The sequence below is a fragment of the Xiphias gladius genome, chromosome 8, assembly GCF_016859285.1.
Source record: "Xiphias gladius isolate SHS-SW01 ecotype Sanya breed wild chromosome 8, ASM1685928v1, whole genome shotgun sequence".
NCBI lineage: Eukaryota > Metazoa > Chordata > Actinopteri > Istiophoriformes > Xiphiidae > Xiphias > Xiphias gladius.
The window spans coordinates 22,134,294-22,156,051 of NC_053407.1; the positions used below are offsets into that span (position 1 = coordinate 22,134,294).

At 43.2% G+C, this 21,758-nt stretch overlaps 2 protein-coding genes across 6 annotated transcripts in view; one reads left to right on the forward strand and one right to left on the reverse strand.

Moving 5' to 3' along the window:
• The first annotated feature begins 1,353 nt into the window (after positions 1-1,353).
• tmem117 (transmembrane protein 117) overlaps positions 1,354-21,758 on the forward strand; it is a 42,309-nt gene continuing 21,904 nt past the window's right edge. For 3 of the 5 annotated variants that reach the window (XR_005707918.1, XM_040132476.1, XM_040132480.1), the window contains exons 1-3: positions 1,354-1,750; positions 3,322-3,629; positions 20,553-20,685. Coding sequence is in view for 4 of the 5 variants with exons in the window: in XM_040132476.1 (XP_039988410.1) it covers positions 3,350-3,629; positions 20,553-20,685 (413 nt within the window). In the remaining variant the exon portion in view is untranslated. Of the gene's footprint in view, positions 1,803-2,770; positions 2,865-3,321; positions 3,630-20,552; positions 20,686-21,758 lie in introns of those variants that run through there. The other 2 variants (XM_040132477.1, XM_040132478.1) reach the window with 2 other exon arrangements.
• On the reverse strand, positions 12,762-15,732 carry LOC120792992 (P2Y purinoceptor 1-like). Its single transcript, XM_040132489.1, has 2 exons — positions 15,646-15,732; positions 12,762-13,762 (listed from the first exon to the last, which is right to left on the reverse strand). The coding sequence occupies exons 1-2, from the start codon at positions 15,680-15,682 to the stop codon at positions 12,762-12,764; spliced, it is 1,038 nt and encodes a 345-aa protein (XP_039988423.1). The 5' UTR covers positions 15,683-15,732.

A 21,758-nucleotide genomic window follows, 5' to 3' on the forward strand; every position in this document is an offset into this window, starting at 1 on the left:
GTAAATGTATTTCTCCACTGATAATACTACTACTACTACTACTACTACTACCACCAAGGCTAGACTACCAAGCAGGCAATGCAGACAACTGCCCTGACTACCCCGAGGGGCCCAAATGGTCCCTGTTCCACTGTCTTTCAATTGGTTATACACAATTTTATCAATTTCAAACTAAATTAAGAATTTGCACTCCTTAAAAACTACATCAAATAAGGCACATCCTTAATGATAACTAATCCTGTTATCCAGTCTTTGAGGGAGGGCCTGTGTCAAAATCTGGTAAGACTTTATCATAGTGTCTCTTGTGCACACATGGGGAAAATACCACAATCAAGTCGTGTTCATTCAAATATCAAATTAACTGACACACATAAAAGGCCAGGTGGTACTAAATCGCAAGAGTACTGGCTGGTTCCCTGGTCTCTGTGTGGACTACACAACAACTAATATAATACAATACAATATAACACGTAAACGGTATCGGCCTTTATTAACAATCGTCGTTGGTATTTGTTTGCTTAATCACTAAACTACGTACGTATGTGATTTTATATAAAAATTAAAGAAAGTCTGTGGTCAGTGATAACGGGGAGATTTCCGCCTCTCGTGGCAGCAGATCTTATTTGGCGTGACATCCCGCAACATCTGGAAGCCACCGGGTTTTCCTGTCTCTGTCCTGTCCCACCTCCGCCTCCTCAAAAAAATAAATAAAAGAACGAACTGATTTTATAGCAGCGAAATCATCCTGTCACCAAGGGGAATCTCAGCTCTGCGTCAAGCGCGGCAGACACAGCTGGAGTCATACCGGAAACGATATGAAGCCGTCTTCAAAATAAGGGTGCGTAGCGTGTCTCTTTACAACAAAACTAAGTCCAGTGCCACAGCTAAAGCTGGTATTTAAGCAATACATAACACAGTAATAGTTCAAACGAGAGCCATATTTAAATGTCCTAATGTCAACGTCAGTTAAACCATACAAAAGAGTCTAACCTTTACACCGGTAGTCAATGAGCAGTCTTTAATGGCGTGTTGACCACTTATTTATGAAGGAATTTCAACATTTCAACGGCAACAACAATAAATAAATAAATAAATAAATACAGGCATTGTACTTATTATACAGGAAATAATCCAAACAACATTAAACCATGAAACGAATACATAAAACCTCAAACTAACAACTTAGCCCACATGAAATTATTGACATGAAATTATTTTTAAATGGAAAATGGAACAATTTTCACTTGAAAGAGACCCCCCCAGTTTGCATATTTTGGATATTTACTAACAAAAACTTTTTCCGTATTCGTCATGTTTTATTTTGAAAGGTGCGGGCGGAAGACGTATATTCTTACTGGCTCTACCTTGGCGCTGGTGAGTCAACGTGTTGGCCACACTGCACTGATGCTATGCGTGCTGCGTGGACCCAGTCATCTCCGTCCACTCCTCGGCAGCAGCAGCAGCAGCGTCCCACCAACAGCCCGGGAACTGCACCGTCCGGCGGGAACTCGCTGACGAAGCACCGCCCGCCCGGCGCATGGATGGTCCAGCACAATGGCAGAGGATTTGGGGGCGCCCCGGTCGTGTACCGACAACAGGTCGCGCGGATAATCCCCCCGCAACCCCCCCGCATCGTCTCGTGCCGGGGATGATCAGAGCGCCGCTGTCGGCTTCGATGTGGCAGGGGAGCCGCGCGGGAGCGGGGCTTGTCGTCCTGGCTGTCGACTGAGAGGAAGACGGCGTGGAGCAGGTGCGTCGGTGATTGAATTTGCCGCACATGCACGAACAATCCCGGGGTGCAGGTGGGTAGGGTGCGCTCGGATTTCGGCCGTCCCAGATCTCGCAGGCTGCACCGACATCCAAGTTGTATAATCAGATTATTCCAGTCAAGCTTGTTGCGTTATCTCCGAGATATGTAGCGTCTGCGATGTGACATTTGGCGTCATAACTGTCGTGGAATTAGGGAGGACGTGAGTGGGCACAGACTTCTGCTCTTCAACACCAGGGTCCATTCAGAAATTGCTAGAGCTGCCACGAATGGTGGTGGTGGTGGGGGGGGGTCATTCGGCGTGTTTCCCGTAGCCCTTAAGACTGTTTATTTGGGCCACTCCCAATGTAATTTTTACAGTTTAGAGGGAAAAGCCAGAGAGTTCACAGGATGCACCATGTGCAGGAGGATGCAGATGATAATGATACCACGGATCCTGCAAATCCCACCTCCTTGGATTTCCAGCACCGTTTAAATTAAAGCCCACTACCATATGCCAGACTGTACACCCCGGGCTAATGAGTCCTTTCTGTGAGAGAGGCTGCCCACTCCTCTTAATGGTTCATGTGGGATGAGCAGAAGCAGCCAATTCTGCTTTTTTTACCTGTATAATTAACTGATTCTACTTCAGTTAGTGGGCTCGGTAGCTCAGCATCACCCGGGGTAGCAGATAATGTCAAGACAAAACATGATGCCGGTGAAATTAAACAGCCACATGGGTGTCACACTGTGGCAGCTCTATTTCCGAGGCCGTTACATCACTCCAAGTTCCCATTCGCGTTATTTTAGGAAGCGTTGTCGCAGGGGGGGGGGGCCTGGTCCGGGAAGCAAAGTCAGACCAGACACGGGGCAGGGGGGCCACGGCGAGGGAGTTCAGAGTGGAGTTCATGAGTGAATAATAAAAGTGGGGTAGACCGTTGGGAAGTTACTCAGTCGCTGCTTGGCAGGTTCTCCCGAGCAAACCTAATGCTGCCACAATTTTTCTTTTCTTTTTTTTTTTTTTTGTGGGGAGCACGGAGCAGGCAGGCTGAGAGGATAAGCCTTTCAAAAGCCAGCACTTTACAGCTAAGCGCTTCAAGAACTCTACCTTATCCAGGTATGACACTCGCACCTCAGCTTGTTTCACTGACTGGTGAGGAATTTAAAGCTTAAACTTCGGCCCTCTGAAGAGCAGCTTCCTGCTCAATCTAAGCTCAGTAAACTCATTAACTTTTCAGCAGTCGAACCAGTTTTCACGTCGATGATTCTTGTTGTTGCATCTGCATCACCGACCAGTCAGACCGCGACCTCAGTGTCATATTTGCGTTGTAATCTCAGGGTCGATGGGGAAAGTCTTTGAAGAAGTCTCCCAGCAGGTGTGTTGCGGGCACCGTCGCTGAACTATCTGAGTTGTCGGAAGTTAGCATAAACCCAATCCGTACCAAACCTCAGTGAAATTCCCAACACTAATCTGAGTCTGAGAGATGTTTTCACTCTAATCTGCCCTGCTGGTTTGAGTGTCATGTAATCTGACTGAAAGAAGCACTTTCTCTCTCTCTCTCTCTAACTCCCAGGTGTAGTGTGGCTGGGGGGCTCAGCAGGATGGAAATAGATGCCCGTTTCCGCTACTATTTCCAGCATCCCTGGTCGCGTCTCATCGTGGCCTACCTTGTCACCTTCTTCAACTTCCTCATCTTTGCCGAGGACCCCGTCTCTCACAGTCAGACAGAGGCTCACATGATTGTGGTGGGCAACTGCTTCTCCTTCCTGTTCAACAAGTACCCTGGCCTCGGATGGAACATCCTGAAAGTACTGTGCTGGATACTGGCCATTATCACTGGCCTGCTAGCTGGGAAGTTTATATTCCACCGCCAGCTCTTTGGTAAGTCATCCGCACAATAACACAGTGGAATGTGCCGAGTAATGGCTCTACTGAGGGAGGGAGCCTTCGTCCTGAGTCGTTTCCCTTGTGGCTGCTCATCAGTGAGAAGCACCTTTTACACTCGTACTCCACTATTTGTGAATAAAAAATGTAATCATGGAGATTGGTATACCTCCACCATCAGCTCTCATCTTTGTGTCTGTGCTCCTGCCCTCTCGTTCAACTCTCCGCTGCCCCTCTTCTCACTTATCATCAGATCTGGGTCAAACAGCATTTGCAGATCTCTTCTGTTTTTATTACGCTCTGGTTGAAGTGGGCTTCAGTTAATGATTATTTTCATAATTAATCCACTGGTCAATAAAACAGACAAAGAAATAGCGAAAAATGTCCGCCACGGTTTTTTAAAGCCCAAGATTATAACATCTGATTGCTTGTTTTTCGACTAAGAATTGAAAACCTTTAAAAAAAAAAAATTCTATCACAAAAGAGACTGATCAGCAGAAATTGGATGCATGTTTGGCAGTTAAAAAAAAGAAAATGACTTAAAAATGAAGTAACATGACTCAACTGATTAATCAACTAATTGTTTCAGCTCTGGGTTCAAGTATATTGGTGAGGCTACTGCAAGGTTTAGACAATTATAGGAAAATATCACAGTCAGTCAATACTGTACATTAGAGGTTCAGTAGCTCCAACGTGACCTGTTGCTTGTTTGAATGCTCACTAAGCCTGGGGACACTCAGATGGTAAAGAGCCATCATTAGCTATATTAGTTCCACCGGTGCTTTCCCTGCTACGACGGGCCAAGATGTCTGCGGTGAGAGTGGCGTATTAGGAGCCGTCATGGCAACACAAGTGTAAGTCAAAACACCAGCGATGAGCTGAGTTCAGTTGGTGTTTCCCAGTTGGCCGTGCCCGAGACCACTACGCAAAATGCAATAGCGGGACCCTGATGCACCTAAATGGACCGGCGCCATCATTAATTATAGTTATATAACTACACCTGTGCCTTTCCTGCCGAGACATGTTGTGACAAGTTGAGAACCTCTGCAGCACGACATCCATCAACCTCGGCATGCTACATATATTAGTCAGTACTCACGTTGCTCAATTCCCTCACCTTTCACACCTCCTCGGTGCATTTCCTCCTCTTTCTCACCCACTCGCCATCTTTCTCGCCTGCTCTCATTTTATTGCCCGCTTGAATCCTTCCATTTCAATCAGCCTCTCATAAGGCTGCGACTCTAATCTCATCAGCCCTTCATTTGTTTAAACTGTGCAGCGGTGCGCAGTGCTTTCCATTCATCTCGCACATTTTATTTCCTACTCACTCCACAACTCACTTAGGCCCTGTTATTATTACAACTCTGTGAGTGATTATCATCTCTGAGCATAAATAGCAAGCCGAGAGTTCATATTGACATGATACTTTCCTCAAATACAGAATGCTCACTAGGAGGATAAGTGGAAAATGGCTTTGAGACACTTAGTGGATCTGATGATACCAGCTGTTCTAGCTTCTCAAGTTGCAGTCGTTTACTTGGTTTACTGTTTCCTTACTTAGGATCTGTGACAAAGTTTCTCTTCCTATGGGTCAGGACCCCACGTGTGGTTACTCGAATCTGTATAGATACAGGGTCCTTGGAGATTTCTAGGACTTTGATGGAGAAGTTCAGTTGATATACTCCGAGTAAAAATAGTTCTGAAATACAATATATCATCGTTTTTATACACACAATGTGGAGTTGCCCCCCCTCCCCATCCTTTTGAAACCAGAATACATAAGAGCATCATATTGAAATTTGAAAGACACCAACCTCAATTGCTGGTGTCATGAGGATTTGAGGACCTAAAAAGGTCTTTTTTTTAGGTCCGCAACTCCCCATTTGATGTTCTGGGGAGTTGGGTGCTGTAACTATTTCTTGCTTGGGTGCAGTAACTTCCCAGAGTCTCCGCCGGTTGCAGGGCAACTTCAAGGTGACGACAGGGCCAACTGACTAATGTCGCATCCATGTCGTGTCGTTTAAACCGTAATGAGCAGCCGAGCGGGAAAAGCTGTTCACATCAGCCTCCGACTTGTGATTCGAAGCAGGGGATATTGGGAATTTCTGATACTGAGGATGTCTCCCTCCTTGTGAAAAGAACTACAGACATGTCAACAAACTGTTGGTAGAATGGCCGGAAATGAACCGTCACTGGTAGAATAACATCTAATACAAACAGTAATAAAATCAATTCAGCTCATTTTATAGGAGTTAAACACTGTTTGTATCTGGTTTCACTTGGTAAGGAACTGCTACAAATGTGTAATGCAACAAAAGTAGCTAATTTAAGCTGTTCATCCGGTGTGACTACAGAGTTAACACTAGGGCAAACCACCTTGGAACAAGGGAAGTTTTTTCGCTTTTACCCAACCCCCTGGCATTGCTGCGAATGCAACATAAAAGCTAAGATTTGCCCTGTTACACTAAAATAAGCTGATTGCCTGCCGGTCGTAGCCTCATATTTATTGTACAAACGTGAGAGTGATACCAATCTTCTCATCCAACTCTTGGCGAGATAGCGAATAACACCGTGTCTCCTTAAGAGGCACACCGGAGCAGTTTGTTAGGAGACCAGCAGCAGCTACAGTCGTCCGTCTGTGTCTACATAGGATGCATTCAGGCGCAGTATTGAGTGTAGGTCGTCCGAATTTTGGCAGCCCCCAGACCCCAAGAGTTTTCATAGGGACTACCTCTTTAGCAGAAAGTAGAGGCTTCTTCATATGAACTTCAGTCAGCTCTCAGTGAGGTTTAACGCTGAGGCCCTGGGCCTATACACTTACATTGGCTTGAGGGTGCAGAGCAAAGGAAGAGTGCAGCTCCTCCTGCAGCCAGGTACGACTAATGCACTTGCACAGCAAGCCTCCAAACAGATGGTTTGCGTTTCCCCTGTGTGGATGCATGTGTGTTTGTGAGAGAGTGGCTGTGTGTTGTGTGTGCATGTCGTGTTTGGGTATGTGCGACTGAACACATGTCCGTGTGCGTACTGTGAGAGTTGAGCATGTAAGAAAGGACAGATGGAGAGAATCTGTGATAGAGAGTGAAAGAGAGGCTGATGTTGAGGGTTGGAGAGGCGAACCGTGCCGTGTCCTGCACAACATTTCAGCAAAGCAGTTACGTAATCACAACCCAGGTACCGCATAGGAGCTGTAGTATAGAACCAGCCCTGCTGTAAAATTTATCATCTATTATAGATCTGTCACACAGGCCCACTTGTCCCACCTACTGCACATCATGTCTCCACTAAAAACCCTGCAGATCTTGATCCACTGTCTCCTCTGCTCTCTCATACGTAGGCAGGCAGTGGGAACACTTCTGGATAGGAACACGGTCCTTGAGTACCTGAAAAGCACCCTGGAATTACAGTCTGTGGCTGCCGAAAGAGTTCTCTGGAGTCACATTTTGAGAAGGTGTTTTCTAACGCTATTTTACAAATGTAATGCGCTGTGTAACTAGAATAATTTTCAAGCTAATGCTGTTTGCAGCTGTGCCAAACTTCATATCAATTTGTCCCAAACCTGGAAACAGACGTTGTTTTTGAAAGATGACACATCCCGTTGATCATTTATCATTTATGTTGGCCTAGAAAATCCAGTGGATTAAGCCTCCGTCTCCTCCCGCTAGTGATTAGTGTTTTCTTCTTCCTGTATTTGCCACAATATGTGATTTACCCCCTCAGAAACCCACACAAATAGTAATCCAGTTGCTGGATAACAGAGTCTTTGCCATCCTTATATTCGGTTACGCTTTTCAGTCTTGTTGCTATTTTGAGTAGGCAGAGGTGCACAGTATTGTTCTCCATTTGCCTCTGTAGGGGAAAAGCAGAATAAGCCACAGAAGATGAATAGTTTATGACAGATTATGTGATTTAAAACGACATTTGAGGTTCAAGGAACAACCTATGCTTTTCCATTCAGCCACTCAAGGCTATGAGTGCTCTCTAATCGAGTGGGTGGTAGCCAATGACTTCTGGTCATTCAGAGGGAGACTGGCTGTCATTATGCATTTGTATTAAATCTTAGGTCACACTGGGTTGGTTAGCTGTCTATTTCACTCTGAGTGTGGTTTGTTTGCATTCAGCCATGGATTACATTAAGCTACCTTTTTAAATTTTAAGACTGAGACTCCTTTGGGATGATTTACTTACAAAAGATTACTAACTAAGAATTTTAAGAAAAATGTGTTTATCTCTGTCGCTTTTAGTGGGAGCGCATTGGAAACACTATTAGCTGTAACCACAATAGAAATCGTGAAAATGTCCTTTTTGTTTTTACTCAGAAGGCATGCAAATGTAAAAGGCCTTTGACTTCTCATACAATAAAGATTAGTAGACTCAGTCATTAGGTTTAATTTGACAGAGTCTGAAAGTGAGGCTGCGAGACAAGTCAAATATTCACTACAAAAAGAAAAACAGAAGCTCTGTCTCATGTGCACGCGCACACAAACGCACAAAACACATGCAGAGCACAAAGCCTTAAAGACTAGAAAATAGAGACGGATTTTGAGGCAGTTTTTGAAAAAGTCATTGGTTTAAGTTGGGAGTTGTTGATCCTTTCCATAGTGAAGGAAAATGACAGCAAAGGAAGCTATAAACCTTGACAGTACAACATCCATGAGTCCCATGTCTAACAAATAAGACTGCTACAGGTCAAATGACGTGGAGGTCCATTGACATTCAAGACATTTAAACTTATGGTTTGACATTTTGGCAAATACACTCGTTCACTTTCTTTTAGAGATTTAGATGAGAAGATTGATATAACTGTCCTGTCTGTCTCCTACGAAGCTACGGCAGGCAGCCTTTATCTTAGCTTAGCACAAAGACTGGAAACAGAGAAACAGCTAGCCCGGCTCTGTCCAAAGGTGACAAGATCCACCTGTTAACACCTCTAAAAAAAAAACCCACTAATTAACACATAATATCTCGTTTGTTTGTTCCACACAAAAAACAAAGTGAAAAGAAAAAAAAAAGAGAAATTACTCAGAAAGTCACTGCTCCTCACCAAGAAATAGCCTGATCAAAAACCTCCATATAACCACAAGTTGTCTTTTTTAGATTGTGGTTATATAAGAATGAAACAAACAAGATATAACATAATAATCAGTGAGCTTTAGAGGGACAGATTAGGAGGTGGATTTTGTTATCTTTGGAAAGAGCCATATGAGAGGGGTTTTGATCTTCTCATCTAACTCTCAGCGAGACAGTGAATATGATGTTTCCCAAAATGTTGAACTGTTCCCTACATTTTTTTTTGATTACATTTTTTTGTGACAAGCAGACATCACTTGTGTGTGTAATGTTAAGTTATATAATATTTATGACAAATGCCTCATACACAACTAGTTCTTCTTCTTGCTGTAGTGATGCAGCACCACGGCACCAAAGCTTTATATCATGGGCCTGCCTTTGCAGTAAATGACTATCTCCCGTCTCCTTAATCGAGGAGTGAACCTGCTTCTCATTTCTCACTCATGCTGTCCTAGTCCCTAGATTAGCATAATATATTCACCTATCTCCTTCCTAGGCTTTGCGGATTCTAAAAGGTAAATTGAAGTGTAATTTTGAGTGATGTGGAGCGCCGTCCTAAACGGATTAGTCACTGCTTAGCATGTCATTACCGACACTTACATTAAATTGAACACTGACTTCTCGTCTCCACTTGGATGAGTCATTCGAGGCACCAGACAAGTGTGAACAGCACAAGAAAAGGTGATAGTAATGTGAAAACTTGTTTTACAGAAGTGTTAACGCCACTGGACGTTCTGCTGAGCTCTGCGTGTGTGTGTGCTCAGAGAGTCTGAGACATGTCATTGGTTGCTCTGTTGTTGGAGTGCCCCTCGTCCCCTTTCCCTCATCTTGATGATTGTAGCCTGCAGGGTGCCATCTGGGTTCTGTCATATGTTATTACCGTGCCACGCAAAGGCTGAGATGGCCTATGTACGGCACTGTGTGGCTGCGGGTCAAAGTGGAGTGAGAGTGTGTGTGTGTGTGTAGGAGTGGATGGGTGGGTGGCAGGATCGGGGCTCTCTGCATGCTTTGTGTGTGTTTGTGGCTGCGGGGTACTTCATTGTCCATGTGTGTGTGTCTGAGAGAGCGTGTTGCTGTTGAGAGGGAATTGATGTCTCTGCATCTATTTATACTAGTCACAAAATGATTAGTCTTTTAATTTTAACTACCATAACTTATGGTGCCCTGCAGAGCTGTATGTTACACACTCTCCTTCAGTTCAGCCCCGTCTCTATTAGCTGGCGTCAGCGGCTGCCCCCTTCCTCTGTAAATAATGTATGATTGCTCTGGTGTCAGTGCGCTGCTGTGCCCCTGCAGCCTGAATTAACAGCACCTCTATCATACAGTTTGAAGCTGCTATCTCCTGGAGGTTGAAGTCTTTGATGCATTTCAGTACAGTATGCATTTATATATGAGGTTGTATTATTGTCTGGGGATCGAAGCTATACCGTAAACACTCCCACCATATGATGTTTGTGTTTGTTGTCTGATGGTATCTGCTCCAATAGCAGTATTATGAGAATAAAGTTAAGAATCAAATTATATTAACAATGGAAAAAATATAAATAACATATGAAAGACGTTGCAGATCACCTGTATTTCTCCTCAGTTCTGCAGAGCATTTTAGCATCTTTCAGCTCAGTGTTTTGGTTTTATAGCCTACAACAGTCTCACCACTCTCATCAACCTTGTTTGCGGCAGCAGGCAGGTATTTTCAGTGGAAAAAAGACTCTGGTAAACCCACTGAGCGCTACCTGCTCAGCATCAAACAGCAGACACAAAGTTAACAAGTAGCTTGTGAACATAGTGGAGCATTTAGCTGCTAAAAAGACAGGATTTGGTGGAGACCAAAACTAAGCATAAAACAGAGTGAATATTGGACTTGAATTTATAAGGTGGCCAGACACTAGACTCCAAATGAATGCTGTTATTGCTCCATGTCTGCTAGATGAATAAAAAGGCAAATGATTGCTAGCATGTTAACCATATCAACTTTATACAGTGATAATATGTCAGTGTTGTTTACATCTTGTTATGCTGCCCCCAAGTGGCCAAAATGATGCAAGTTGAATTGCAGTTTAGTTCTTATCTTGTGTAGCCCCCAATTCAACAAAAAGTGCCAAATGAAAACCATTGACATTTTCCACCCCAAACATATATTGCAACATTTTATAAACCTATAGATAATTTTTCCATGTCACCAAGACATTATTATTGTGCAGAGTGAACGTCATCTCCGTGTTCTTGCAGTAAGGGATAAAACACAAAGGTGTTTACACAGCAGACAGGGAGACGGAGACACGGAGCAATAATGATGAGAGCTAGCAAACAAGGGAAACCAGCCAAAAAGGAAATTGCTTATTTACCTGAAATGTATGACTGCTTTGGTCCGCATCCAAGCAATAAATAACAAGATGAAATGATCTCATAGATTGCTTACTGGAACCGGTAGAGTGGTACAGTGGCTCACCGTGTCGTGGCTCAACTTGCTCCAGTCTCCCTGCGGAGGGAGCCCTGTTATCACTTCCAACCTCTGATTTATTATCCAGACACTTAGTTAAAGAGGAGTTCAGCTCTGGGGACACCAGCGGCCATAGTCATAGCTACCCCCCCCCAGTGATGCTAGTGTGTACATGCTAAGATCCCGGCAGTGCCGTAGCTCAGACTCTCTGCACTCTGGGGTTGTTTTTGGGGGAGAAAGCTCATTAGAATCTCTAAGGGGGGCAGGATGTTTGTCCTGATACTGGGAATCAAAACAGGATACAGTAGAGCTTTGCACTGAAACCTAATAAAGACGAAAGTACGCACAAAAAGAATCGGGCTGCCCTTACAGTTTGAACATAATGTGTGCAAACTGATGGGTTGAATACAAAGAGAAGTGATTGGGACCAGAAGACTGCGCTATCTATAGTTCAAGAATCAATATGCATATGATGGTATCACTTTCTGTGTGGCCAAACATGAGCCATGTTTTCACCTTTCAAGGCCTGGTGTTTACTTCATTCATTGTTAATTTTGATCACATTTTCCAAATACACTTTCCAGGTCACTGCACTACGGTCATAATATTTGAACAGGAGGTGATGGTGAGTGTTTTTACGCTACAACAGGGGTTAGTCCCACCAGAATTGCAAATAAATAATAGGAGGATGTGTTAATTCACCTGAGCTTTTCTGTTATGATACACGTGCAGAGGAAATCTGAGGCCAGGGTGTAGGGTGACAAATTAAAGGAACATTATATTTCCTCATCCAAAAAATTAGGTCCATTTAATTAAGTTTCTGCAACCATTTATTCAGGTTTACCCTTTAATTTGTCACCTGTTTGTATGTGATTGAACAAATCAGTACATCTAGCAATATGTTTTGGAAGACAAATTATACTTGTGTTTAGAGCTGAAATGATCGGTTGATTAATTGATAAACAGAAAATGAATGTGCAAATATTTTGATACTCCATTAAAATTCATTCATCAAGCCAAAATGACAAATATTCAAAGGTTCCAGCTTCTTAAATGTGAGGATTTGATGCCTCTGTTTTGTGTCTTTGTAGAATGAATTATTTTGGTTTTGGACCATCGGTAAGATAAAACAAGCCATTTAAATATGTTATCTTTAATATTGGGCATTTTATACAATTTTCTGATATTATCATGACATCACTTTTAGCTTCCCTACGTGGTTTTTGACAATATCTATCAAAAGCAAACTGTGCATGGATTTTACCATGCACCACTTTGCACGGTAAAAACATCGAGGATGAGAACACTGCTGATTTATATTACCTTCTGGCAACAGAAAGTTTTATGGCCACAAGTCAACGAGTCAAATATATTTTAATAAAATGTTTTTTTTTCAAGCCATGCTGTGGTTTTACCTTGATTTTTTTGCATTGAATACAATTTCTCAGCCACAGTAGTTTCTTCTTTAATTCCAGTTCCACAATAGTGCAATTTATCTATGGCATGCTTTAGGCCGAGATAATTGTACCATTGACATCAGTCACTGGCACATGCATAACAGTGATCCAGCCCAGGCAATTTACGGTACCTAGCTAAAAAAGTCATGCATTTGATCCACTCAGTCACTCAATTACCCCAACCCTCGTGCTGGCTCTGCAGCACAGCCTCCTGTATTGGTCTCTTCTCAAGGCCAGCAGCCTCTTCTGGAACTGCTCACTAGCCACAATATACAGCACTGGGTCCAGACAGCTGCTTACACTGCACATGGCCTCAAAGAACTCATAGGAGGCATAGAGGACACTGATGTTAAATGGTGTGATCTGTTTATGAATCCTCATGCACACCAGAGTGATGACCATGATGTGGTAGGGCACGAAGGAGACCACAAAAACGAGTATAGCGGCAGTGATGAGCCGCAGCGGCTTCGCTCCTGCCCACTGGGCTCCTCTGTGCCTTCTACCCCTTGGGAGATGCCGCAAAACACGAACTGTCATGATGTAAAAAGCCAGCATGAAGCCGAATGGTAGCAGGAAGCCTACTATTGTTCTGATAATGGAGATTGTCCTGACGTAGGTAAAAGGACCCTGGATGTGGTCCATGCACACGGTAACATTTTCTTGGCGCTGAATTGCGAAGGTTACAAATAAGTCGGGAATGGAGCTCAAGACGAGCACGACCCATGTGCAAACTGAGCACAGCTTGGCTTTACCCACATCCCACCACCGTAGAGAGCTGATAGGGTGCACCGTCCCAACGAAGCGATCAAAACTGATCAGTGTGAGGAAGAGGATGCTGCCGTATATGTTGATGTTGAAGGAGATCTTCTTGAACTGGCAGAAGATCTGTATGTCTTTAAGGTAGGGCCTCTGGAAGGTGAAGTAGAGGGTGAAAGGGAGGGTGAGGATCCAGGCTGAGTCGCACAGTGCCAGGTTCAACAGGAAAATTTTGCTGGTGCTTGAGGTCTTCTTGAAGCAGGTGTAGTTGGTGAGAGCGGCGATGTTTCCTAAGATCCCCACAGGAAGAGCAAAAGTGAAGAGTACCAGCAGAATATAGCAATACCACTGGCCGTTCTCAAACTGGCTACAGAATACAGTCGACTGGTTGGGAAACTCCAGAAGCACCTCTGGGATAGAAGAACAGATACACATAATTTTTTTTTATCGTTGTCATCATCCTCGTTTTTTGTGTTTGTGCATGCGAACAGTAGCTAATTAGCAGCGACCACAAAATACATCTGAGCCTGATGGGAATGTCAACATTTGTGCAGGTATTTGGTCATAAACCAAAGTATTGGACAAATTGAAATTTTGCCTTGACGATGGCTCCGGAGGAAAAGTCAGAGGATCAGCAAAGTGATTATTATTCGTCCTGATGGGAACATGAATGCGTGCACCCAACTTAATGTCAATCTATCCAGTAGTTTATTTGACTCAGCCTCAGAGAGGTGCTAGACGAAAAGTCAGGGGATATATCCTGACTTTTGGGTCCCATTATGGGTCAACCCCCAAAAACGCAGAATTCCTCGCTTCAAGTAATGGAGCTGGATAAGTGTCTGTCTTAGATTTAACCCGACTGGTAAATGCTCACATCTTTCAGCTCCACACCCTCAGTTTGTAATGGAAGCCTGCCGGCTTAAGAAAGTAAATAAATAAATCAGTCAAGTGTTTTCAAAGACCAAACTGAGATTACTCAACTGATCACATTTGACTCATTTATCAGACTTGCCAAAGCTCCTTCAGAGCCACAAAAGACTTTGTACATCTGTTTTCATTGGTTGCTTATAAATTGACCTTGACAGGAAAAATTGGTGGAGTGTCCCTTTTTTTTTTAAAAAATATGTGTCAAACGGTTCCTGACATTTGCTTTATGATGCTATGATGCTCAAACCTTCAGATAGGGATGGGGTTTTTTTTTTAGCAATAAAACAGTAGAGAACTGCCAGGTAAGGTGTCAGTCACAGAAAATTATATTAAATTGACTCATGAATACTTCATGAATATCTTAAAATTGAACCAGCTGGCAATAAATGCATGATCCTGTTAAGTAAGCAACAGATTTAAAAAAGTATGAAGAAATAATTATTTCATGACCTAGTTCTCTATCCACAGAAAGACTGATATTCATTGTGACTGATTTGACGTACGTAAATGATGGTCTCGCTTATCCTTTGGATAAATATTCATTATGTAAAGCAAAATATCATACATGTGAAGTACTGTAAAAGCAAGGCATTTAAAACATAATGTTCTTATTCTTCTGGAATTGAAGCTCTATGAAACACTTTTCTTTACAATATGGCATACATATTTTAAGTAGATTTAATTTTTTCAAGATTTTAATAACTTCCAGTATAATGCAGGTCATAGTCTGTTTTATTGACTCTGCCGGCAAGTAAGATGTGTTCGCCCGCTCTCTGTCGGAGCCCACTATATTTACTGTAGCTGTCGCCATAGTCTCTGAGCGTCACCAGTGTGTCCAGGAAGCGAATGCCTGGCTGTCTGCTGCGAACAATGAAAGCTGGGATATTGTTGATCTATTGCCTCCACCATGTCAGCCCCTGTTTGCACTTAATCAGAGATAATACATTCATTTTGTTCAGGTGAGCAGATCTTAACAATTTACTTTGAGCACATCTCAACCTAGATAATGTCTCCCTGTCCACCTGTCAATACCCACTGAATGGGAAGGTTTGTATATCCTATTTTGCGACGATTCATTTTAATATGTGTGATTTAAGTATTAAAACACTCGGGAAAATTGATCATACAGCTACACTGTAAGTAATCAATTTAGAAAGTATGAGGATACTATATAATGTAGACAGTAATGACTTTGTTTATACATAATTCATGTCAGGAAATTCAAATAAATTAATCAAATAAAATGTATTCATTATTCTATCATGAATTATTTGAAAGTTTAATAGATTTTATGTACAATATTGTAACTGTTTGATCCTAAAAAATGTCAAAAAAGCAAAGTATTTCAGTTTCAGATCGTACTTACCTTTTTTAGTCGTGTCAGACTTGTTGAATAGCGGCATCGTGATGAATCAAGACGGCGATCACATCTCAGGTCGCCTTCACTCCTCCTCCACCAGCTGTGTGCCTCTCATCTGTCAGGAGCTGTCGGTGCACTGCCCTACCTATGGGACTGGTGTGTGTGTGTGTGTGTGTGTGTGTGTGTGTGTGTGTGTGTGTGTGTGTGTGTGTGTGTGTGTGTGTGTGTGTGTGTGATAAAGTAAACAGAGGATTAAACAAAACTACCGTTAGAAAATCCGAGATACATATTTGCTTGTCCACGTGTGCCGGTACATGTGTTGAGCTGATGGTCTCTGCTAGTTTTTATTGTTATGCTCGTGTGTCTGTCTCCAAGGATTACTGGGTGTCCTGTAAGTGGATTACTACTATAAATCTGGTGACTTTATAACCTGAGCACTTCCCAGAATTACTGAATTTGATTTCATTATCAGATAGCAACAGACTGATAACCATGTCTCCAGTTTGAATCCTTTGAGACAATCAGGACAAGGTGGGAATCCGAAAAACGGTTGTTATTCCATAGGAATTACGGTGAATTTGATCTTATAAAAGACACTTACCGCCCAGTTTCTTCGGCTGAGAAGCTTGTTCCACTGTTTCCTCTTCTGTGTTGACCTGCCTTATCATGCCACATACAGTATACAGCACGTTCTGTATGCATTAAACACAGATTTACTGCATTAGTAATTTATTCATGCATGCTGGGGAGAAAAGTACAACCTTGTGAACTATTTGCAAAGTTGAAACATATCTTAGACCACAACCTGGGTACTTTTCTGTCATGTCCGTAAAACTGGATGTCGTCTGACAACATACAACCATACACCATTTGACAGTTTTAATTTTATTGTATTTTGATTGTATCTGTTCATCGTGAGTTCATTGATTATTTCATAGGTATTATACAGGCATTGTGGAATTCGATTTAACCCAAAAAATGACAGCACTGTGCTCAGTATCTTCACAGGTTGAGTTCCGAAAATTACGGTGTGATGTTTTAAAGACATTTGTTTAAAAAACAGAAGTGGGTTCTATAGAGTAAGCGACATTTGCTTGCCCTGGGAGTCGTTTAAAAATCAGGATTGCAACGTGCTCTAAATTCAGACACAAATTTGACATTTTAAGATAAGTCAATATAAAGGACATGAGTGGACAGACAAATGCTACATGTAAATGTACAGCAAAGCAAAGCAAAGCAATGCTGAAAATGAGCATCCCTCAGAAAAATCTTAAAAGCATGAAAAGGGTCGAGAAGATTCGAGTGGGGAGTGTTTTACTGTGTTTGCAGAGGCTACGATGCGAAAAGGACACCCTGTGCTGACTGTGGGGCACCGGTGGTTGTCTGCATATTTCATATCAGTGCACTTTGCCAGTCAGCTCGCCGGTGTGCGTCCACGTACCGCCACTAGATGGCGACACAGCTGCACGTTGGATATTCATTCGGGAAACAGCGTGAGGAGAGGTGGATGTGATCTCACCCCAAACGGAACATTATGAATAGAACTGGAGGAACGAGGCTGTAAATACTGTAAACTAGTATTCAAAATGTAATTGCGCTCTCTGGCGTAATACACCAGCTCAGTCCATGTGACTGGGTGTGTTTGCAGTCTGGGTGAGTGAGACTGAGAAAGAGGTATAACAAGTGTCTCCCTCTCTTCCCTGTGTGTTTTGTTTTGGGGCCTGTGTTTGGGTCTGCTGCTGCCTTGTCCATGCGTGTTGGGCTGCCGTTGGGCCCTGTTGGGCTGAGTCTCGCAGCAGGCGCTGCTCATGAATCGCTCCGTATTGGGGGGACTCTGCCGTCGGGAGGTGCAGTGGCTCAGGTCGGCCCGGCTGAGTAGTCTTGAATCACGCCCTAGTTAAATCCTGCAGACACGGGCTGCGAGAGGCCGGCCGTGCTTGCTGGCGCGGCGTGCTGCTTTTAAAAGTCAGATCTGCCGATACACACTGTGCACCTACATCTAAGCCAGGGCTCATTGGCACTGGAGGCAATTAAGTTCACCCATGCACGTCAATTCAATTATGCATCTGTGATGAGCCCTGAAATACCACAGAGCAAGACATATGGTGTGGCCTCACACTAGGCCACTTAGCTTTTTCTTGAATCTCCCAAAACTTTAGGTTGAATATTGTTATCAAGGGAATATTCAAGTTTTTATTCTCTTCTATAAAAGCTCACAGTAAGTAAAGAAACTAAGTCAAACTCATATTGCAGATCTGTTGTTAACTAAGATGCCATTCCGGTATGATATATTCGAACCTACAACAGGAAGTGCAAATAGTGTAACTGCCCTTGAACTCAGCAAAGATCTTCGTCTCCGTAGAAATCTCAACATCTTTGTTTTTATGTGCGCAGCAGAAAAAACTAAAAGTGAGCAAGCTGAGATTGAACAGCATGTAAAACTACTGGAGAGTAAACCAGCCAGGCGGTAATAGGAAAATAAATGGAGCGTTCTGCTTTGCTATCTTTCTGACTGTGTGTGCGTGTGTGTGTCTGTGTGTGTGTGTGTTTTTGTGTGTGTGTGTGTGTGTGTGTGGGGGGCACACAAACACAATGAGCTCTCTGAGGAGCTGTAACTCAAAGGGAAGCTGACTGAGCTGGAGGACAGGAAAAACAAAGAGTTTTTCCTGGGAAGATGGCCGCTTCTGGCACCAGATCATAGCCCGCAGAGACCAAACAGAGGGAGTGCTTCTGTGTGTGTGTGTGTGTGTGTGTGTGTGTGTGTGTGTGAGAGCAATGTGTAAAGCAGTGGCAATAGGGATGTATGGCCACGCTTACTCATGGAGGATCTTTTAATTTACAGTCAATTGAGAAACCTCGAAGTGATTGATGGTTGGGGTTCACCACATGACCTCCTCATGGAGCTCTACTCAGCCTGTGAAGATGGTTGTGTAATGGCTTCTGTGGCCCTAGAGGGAGCTTTGACAGGTCTGACGCTGTGTCCTACGTCACTCCCTGTTTACTACGTAGTGCACTGCAATTACTGTCCGTCATTTTATTTCAGCGTCCAAATTCTGACTGTTTAAATGTATCCAGTATATGCTGCCCTCAAAAAAACTCTACACTGCTTTCTGCAAACAATCCCTCGATGCGATTTAAAGAGATGTGAAAATTAGCGTTGTGCGTCCCCGCAGGCGTCAGTGATGAAGCAAAATGACAATGAATTAGAAAATATCCAAAACCGAACATTTAGTGTCTGTTGTACGGGGAATAGTGTTTGAGTGAACAAGGCGGTGATTTATGACATTTCGTAGCGACGTCATCAGGGTTATCTCGGCTTGGGCCTGGAGATTAAACGTTTACAGCATAAAAGAAAAACCTGCGTTACAAACTAGGGGCATGGATTTTGAGAGACGTGTGCATTTCCCAGGCAGGGGGGGTCAAATGGGATATTCTTGACAGACTGGTATGACCCTCAGGACGAGGGTCAAGTGACCGAAGGGGTTAGCCAAAGTTAGCACTACTGCTAGCAAGTTGATCTGCCTGCATGTTTACCGCCAGCTGACCAGGCTGGGCAAGACTTTACAACGTTATCTTACAGACCAAACTGGCTGTTTTTTTTTAGCATGTATTTGAATGAATCACACACTTGGCGTATTTTAGTACGGATTGATAATTGAAAATGATATTTGTTGCGTGTGCTCTTTATTATAGGCTGTTTCTCTGCACAGAGTGAAGTGAGCTGGTTGAAGACCTTAGCTGGTCAACAGAGCCAAGAATCTGAGAAAGATCCTGTGATAAATATACCTGTAAGGCCCTGAAAATGTTGAAGGGATACTTCAGCGTGGTTTTCAAAATCTCATTAACTAGAGGTTGTATTTGAGTGAAATTCGTGTTTTTTATATATATATATATATTATATATATATATATATATTTAAAACATCTGTGTGTTATTTCATTAGATTTTATATTCAAATCCTATTTGACCCAGGTCTGAATAATGGTGATACAGACACCCAAGACATCCTTCTGTTACACGATCAGTGTTGGAGGTAGATCAAGGACTCTGACAGCTGTTGTGCAATTATCATTATGCATACCTAATTGCGTCACACGTTATTTTTCATATCTCTCAGTAATTTATACTGTACTTATGTAATCCTTTTTCATCCCACTCACCGGAAAAAAAATGTGAGCCCTTGAATTAAAAATATAAATAGTTTTCTATTTGTCATTAGGAGCAACTAAATAAAAATTGGTCTGTCGTATTTATAGCGAGCCACAGAGGCACTAAAAGCGCCAACTGTAGTCTTTTAAAGGTACAACAACAAGCTAACAGTGGTATAATAAATCTTATTGTCTTCAGGAGTTCTGCTGAGCGCTGCCACCAGAGGAAAAGCTCGTGTGATTATGTATTCTGTGCAGAAGGTTGCGTATCTGAATCAATCTCATGCTCCGCCAGAGAGAGATTTTTCCATAATTTGATTCCATGCCAGAACCGTATTTAAAAAAACAAAAAAAAACAAAAAAAAAAAACACCACAGGTCACAAATGTTTGAATAATTTCTCTAATCATGCAGAACTCGCATCATGAAACACAAGCTAGCATCAATCCACTGACGGCATGCCCACCAGATGCATGAAATGATGTGTATGTGGAATATTGTCTGTTGGGACTGATCATGACATAGTGACTGTTGAAATCGGTCAGGAAAAGACGATTACTTCAGGGTCGCGGAAGTGACACCTCAGAGTGGTCTTTAATCTCAATTTTATTGCCTAAAGGGCACTTGTCTGACAGAGTAGGACAATACTGATGTATGTGACTAATTTATTTACTTTCATCTTCATTTTTCTGGGACATACATGTTAGCAGGTCGACATGCTGTTTGAACCGCCACTGACAGCAGTGTCCTTGTCATGCCCCTTTAGGTCGATACCTGCGCCTGAAAATGTTCCGCGAGGATCATGGCTCCTGGATGACCATGTTCTTCAGCACCATCCTCTTCCTCTTCATCTTCTCACACATCTACAACCTTTTCCTGCTGATGGCTGGGAGCATGGAGTAAGCCATTCAATCTCTCTCTCTCTCTCCCCCTCTGCCCCTTTTCCACCATTCTCTGCTTCCCATTTGTTAGACACTGTACACTCCCCTTTGGCTGGCGTGATTGATCTAAACGTCTCGCCTGAACAGAGACCTGATACCAGCCTGATTAATCAGCCCAGACTTTAAATCACAGGTATGAGCAGGCAAGGGGAGGCTGGTTAATCCTGAAAGATCACCTTCAGCACCCACACTTACTCTCCAATGCTCTTGACTTATTTTTTGACACCTCTCTGGCTGAAAACCAAGATGCTTTTGCCACGTCTCTCTGTTTGTGCCTTGGTTTTTGCTCCTGTTGCTCCAACTTACCTGCTGAGAAACCACTGCGCACAGCAGAGCTCCACAGCCACACATCAAGCCGATGACAGGAATCCGTTTATGCATTTGCAATGTGTCCATCTAGAGGAAGGAAAACATGCCCTTGAAGCCAGCCAGCCAGACACGAGGTCGCAGCGAGGTGATTTACCATTTTGTTTGTTTGGGCTGTAAAAAACAAAAACAAAAAAAACCCAAAACAGTGTGGCAGGTGTCTATTCAGGTACAAGCTGTCAAGAGGGAGGCCAGGGCTCTAATGGGATCTGTCTATACAATGCTTTCCCATAACAGTAGCAAGCATCAACTATCCATAAGGTGCAGGCAGATGAAGGCTATTAGCTAGCAGGCAAGGTGTTGTGATTTCTACGACCAGTGGGATGAGTTTGTATAATCGGCCCATCTGTCACTCTGGCCCGCACAGTGACACCGGCATCCATCTTGTCCGTTCTCTCTGGTTGGCTGAAAAGAAGGAAGCGGCTGAGCAGAGGGGCAGGTCTGCAGAGACGACGAATGTAGCTTGCTCAGGGAAAAGTTACATTTGCAGTCGCACTGAGTGCGCGTGTCACGTGGAGGATTCCTTTCTACTGCCTCTCATCTTAGCCTCGAAATGCGAAGAAAGTGGGCCCTGCTTAGTCTGTCAGTGCGTTTTTGTCAGGAGAGCGTCACTAGATGACATCTGGATAACACTTAGAGAAAAATAAAGAGTTACTTAGACATTT

Excerpts from the sequence above, each read along its gene's own strand:
- LOC120792992 (XM_040132489.1), bottom strand. The coding sequence starts at position 15,682 with ATGCCGCTATTCAACAAGTCTGACACGACTAAAAAAG. Across the intron at positions 13,763-15,645 it reads GTCTGACACGACTAAAAAAG|AGGTGCTTCTGGAGTTTCCC; the intron begins GTAAGTACGATC and ends CTTCTATCCCAG.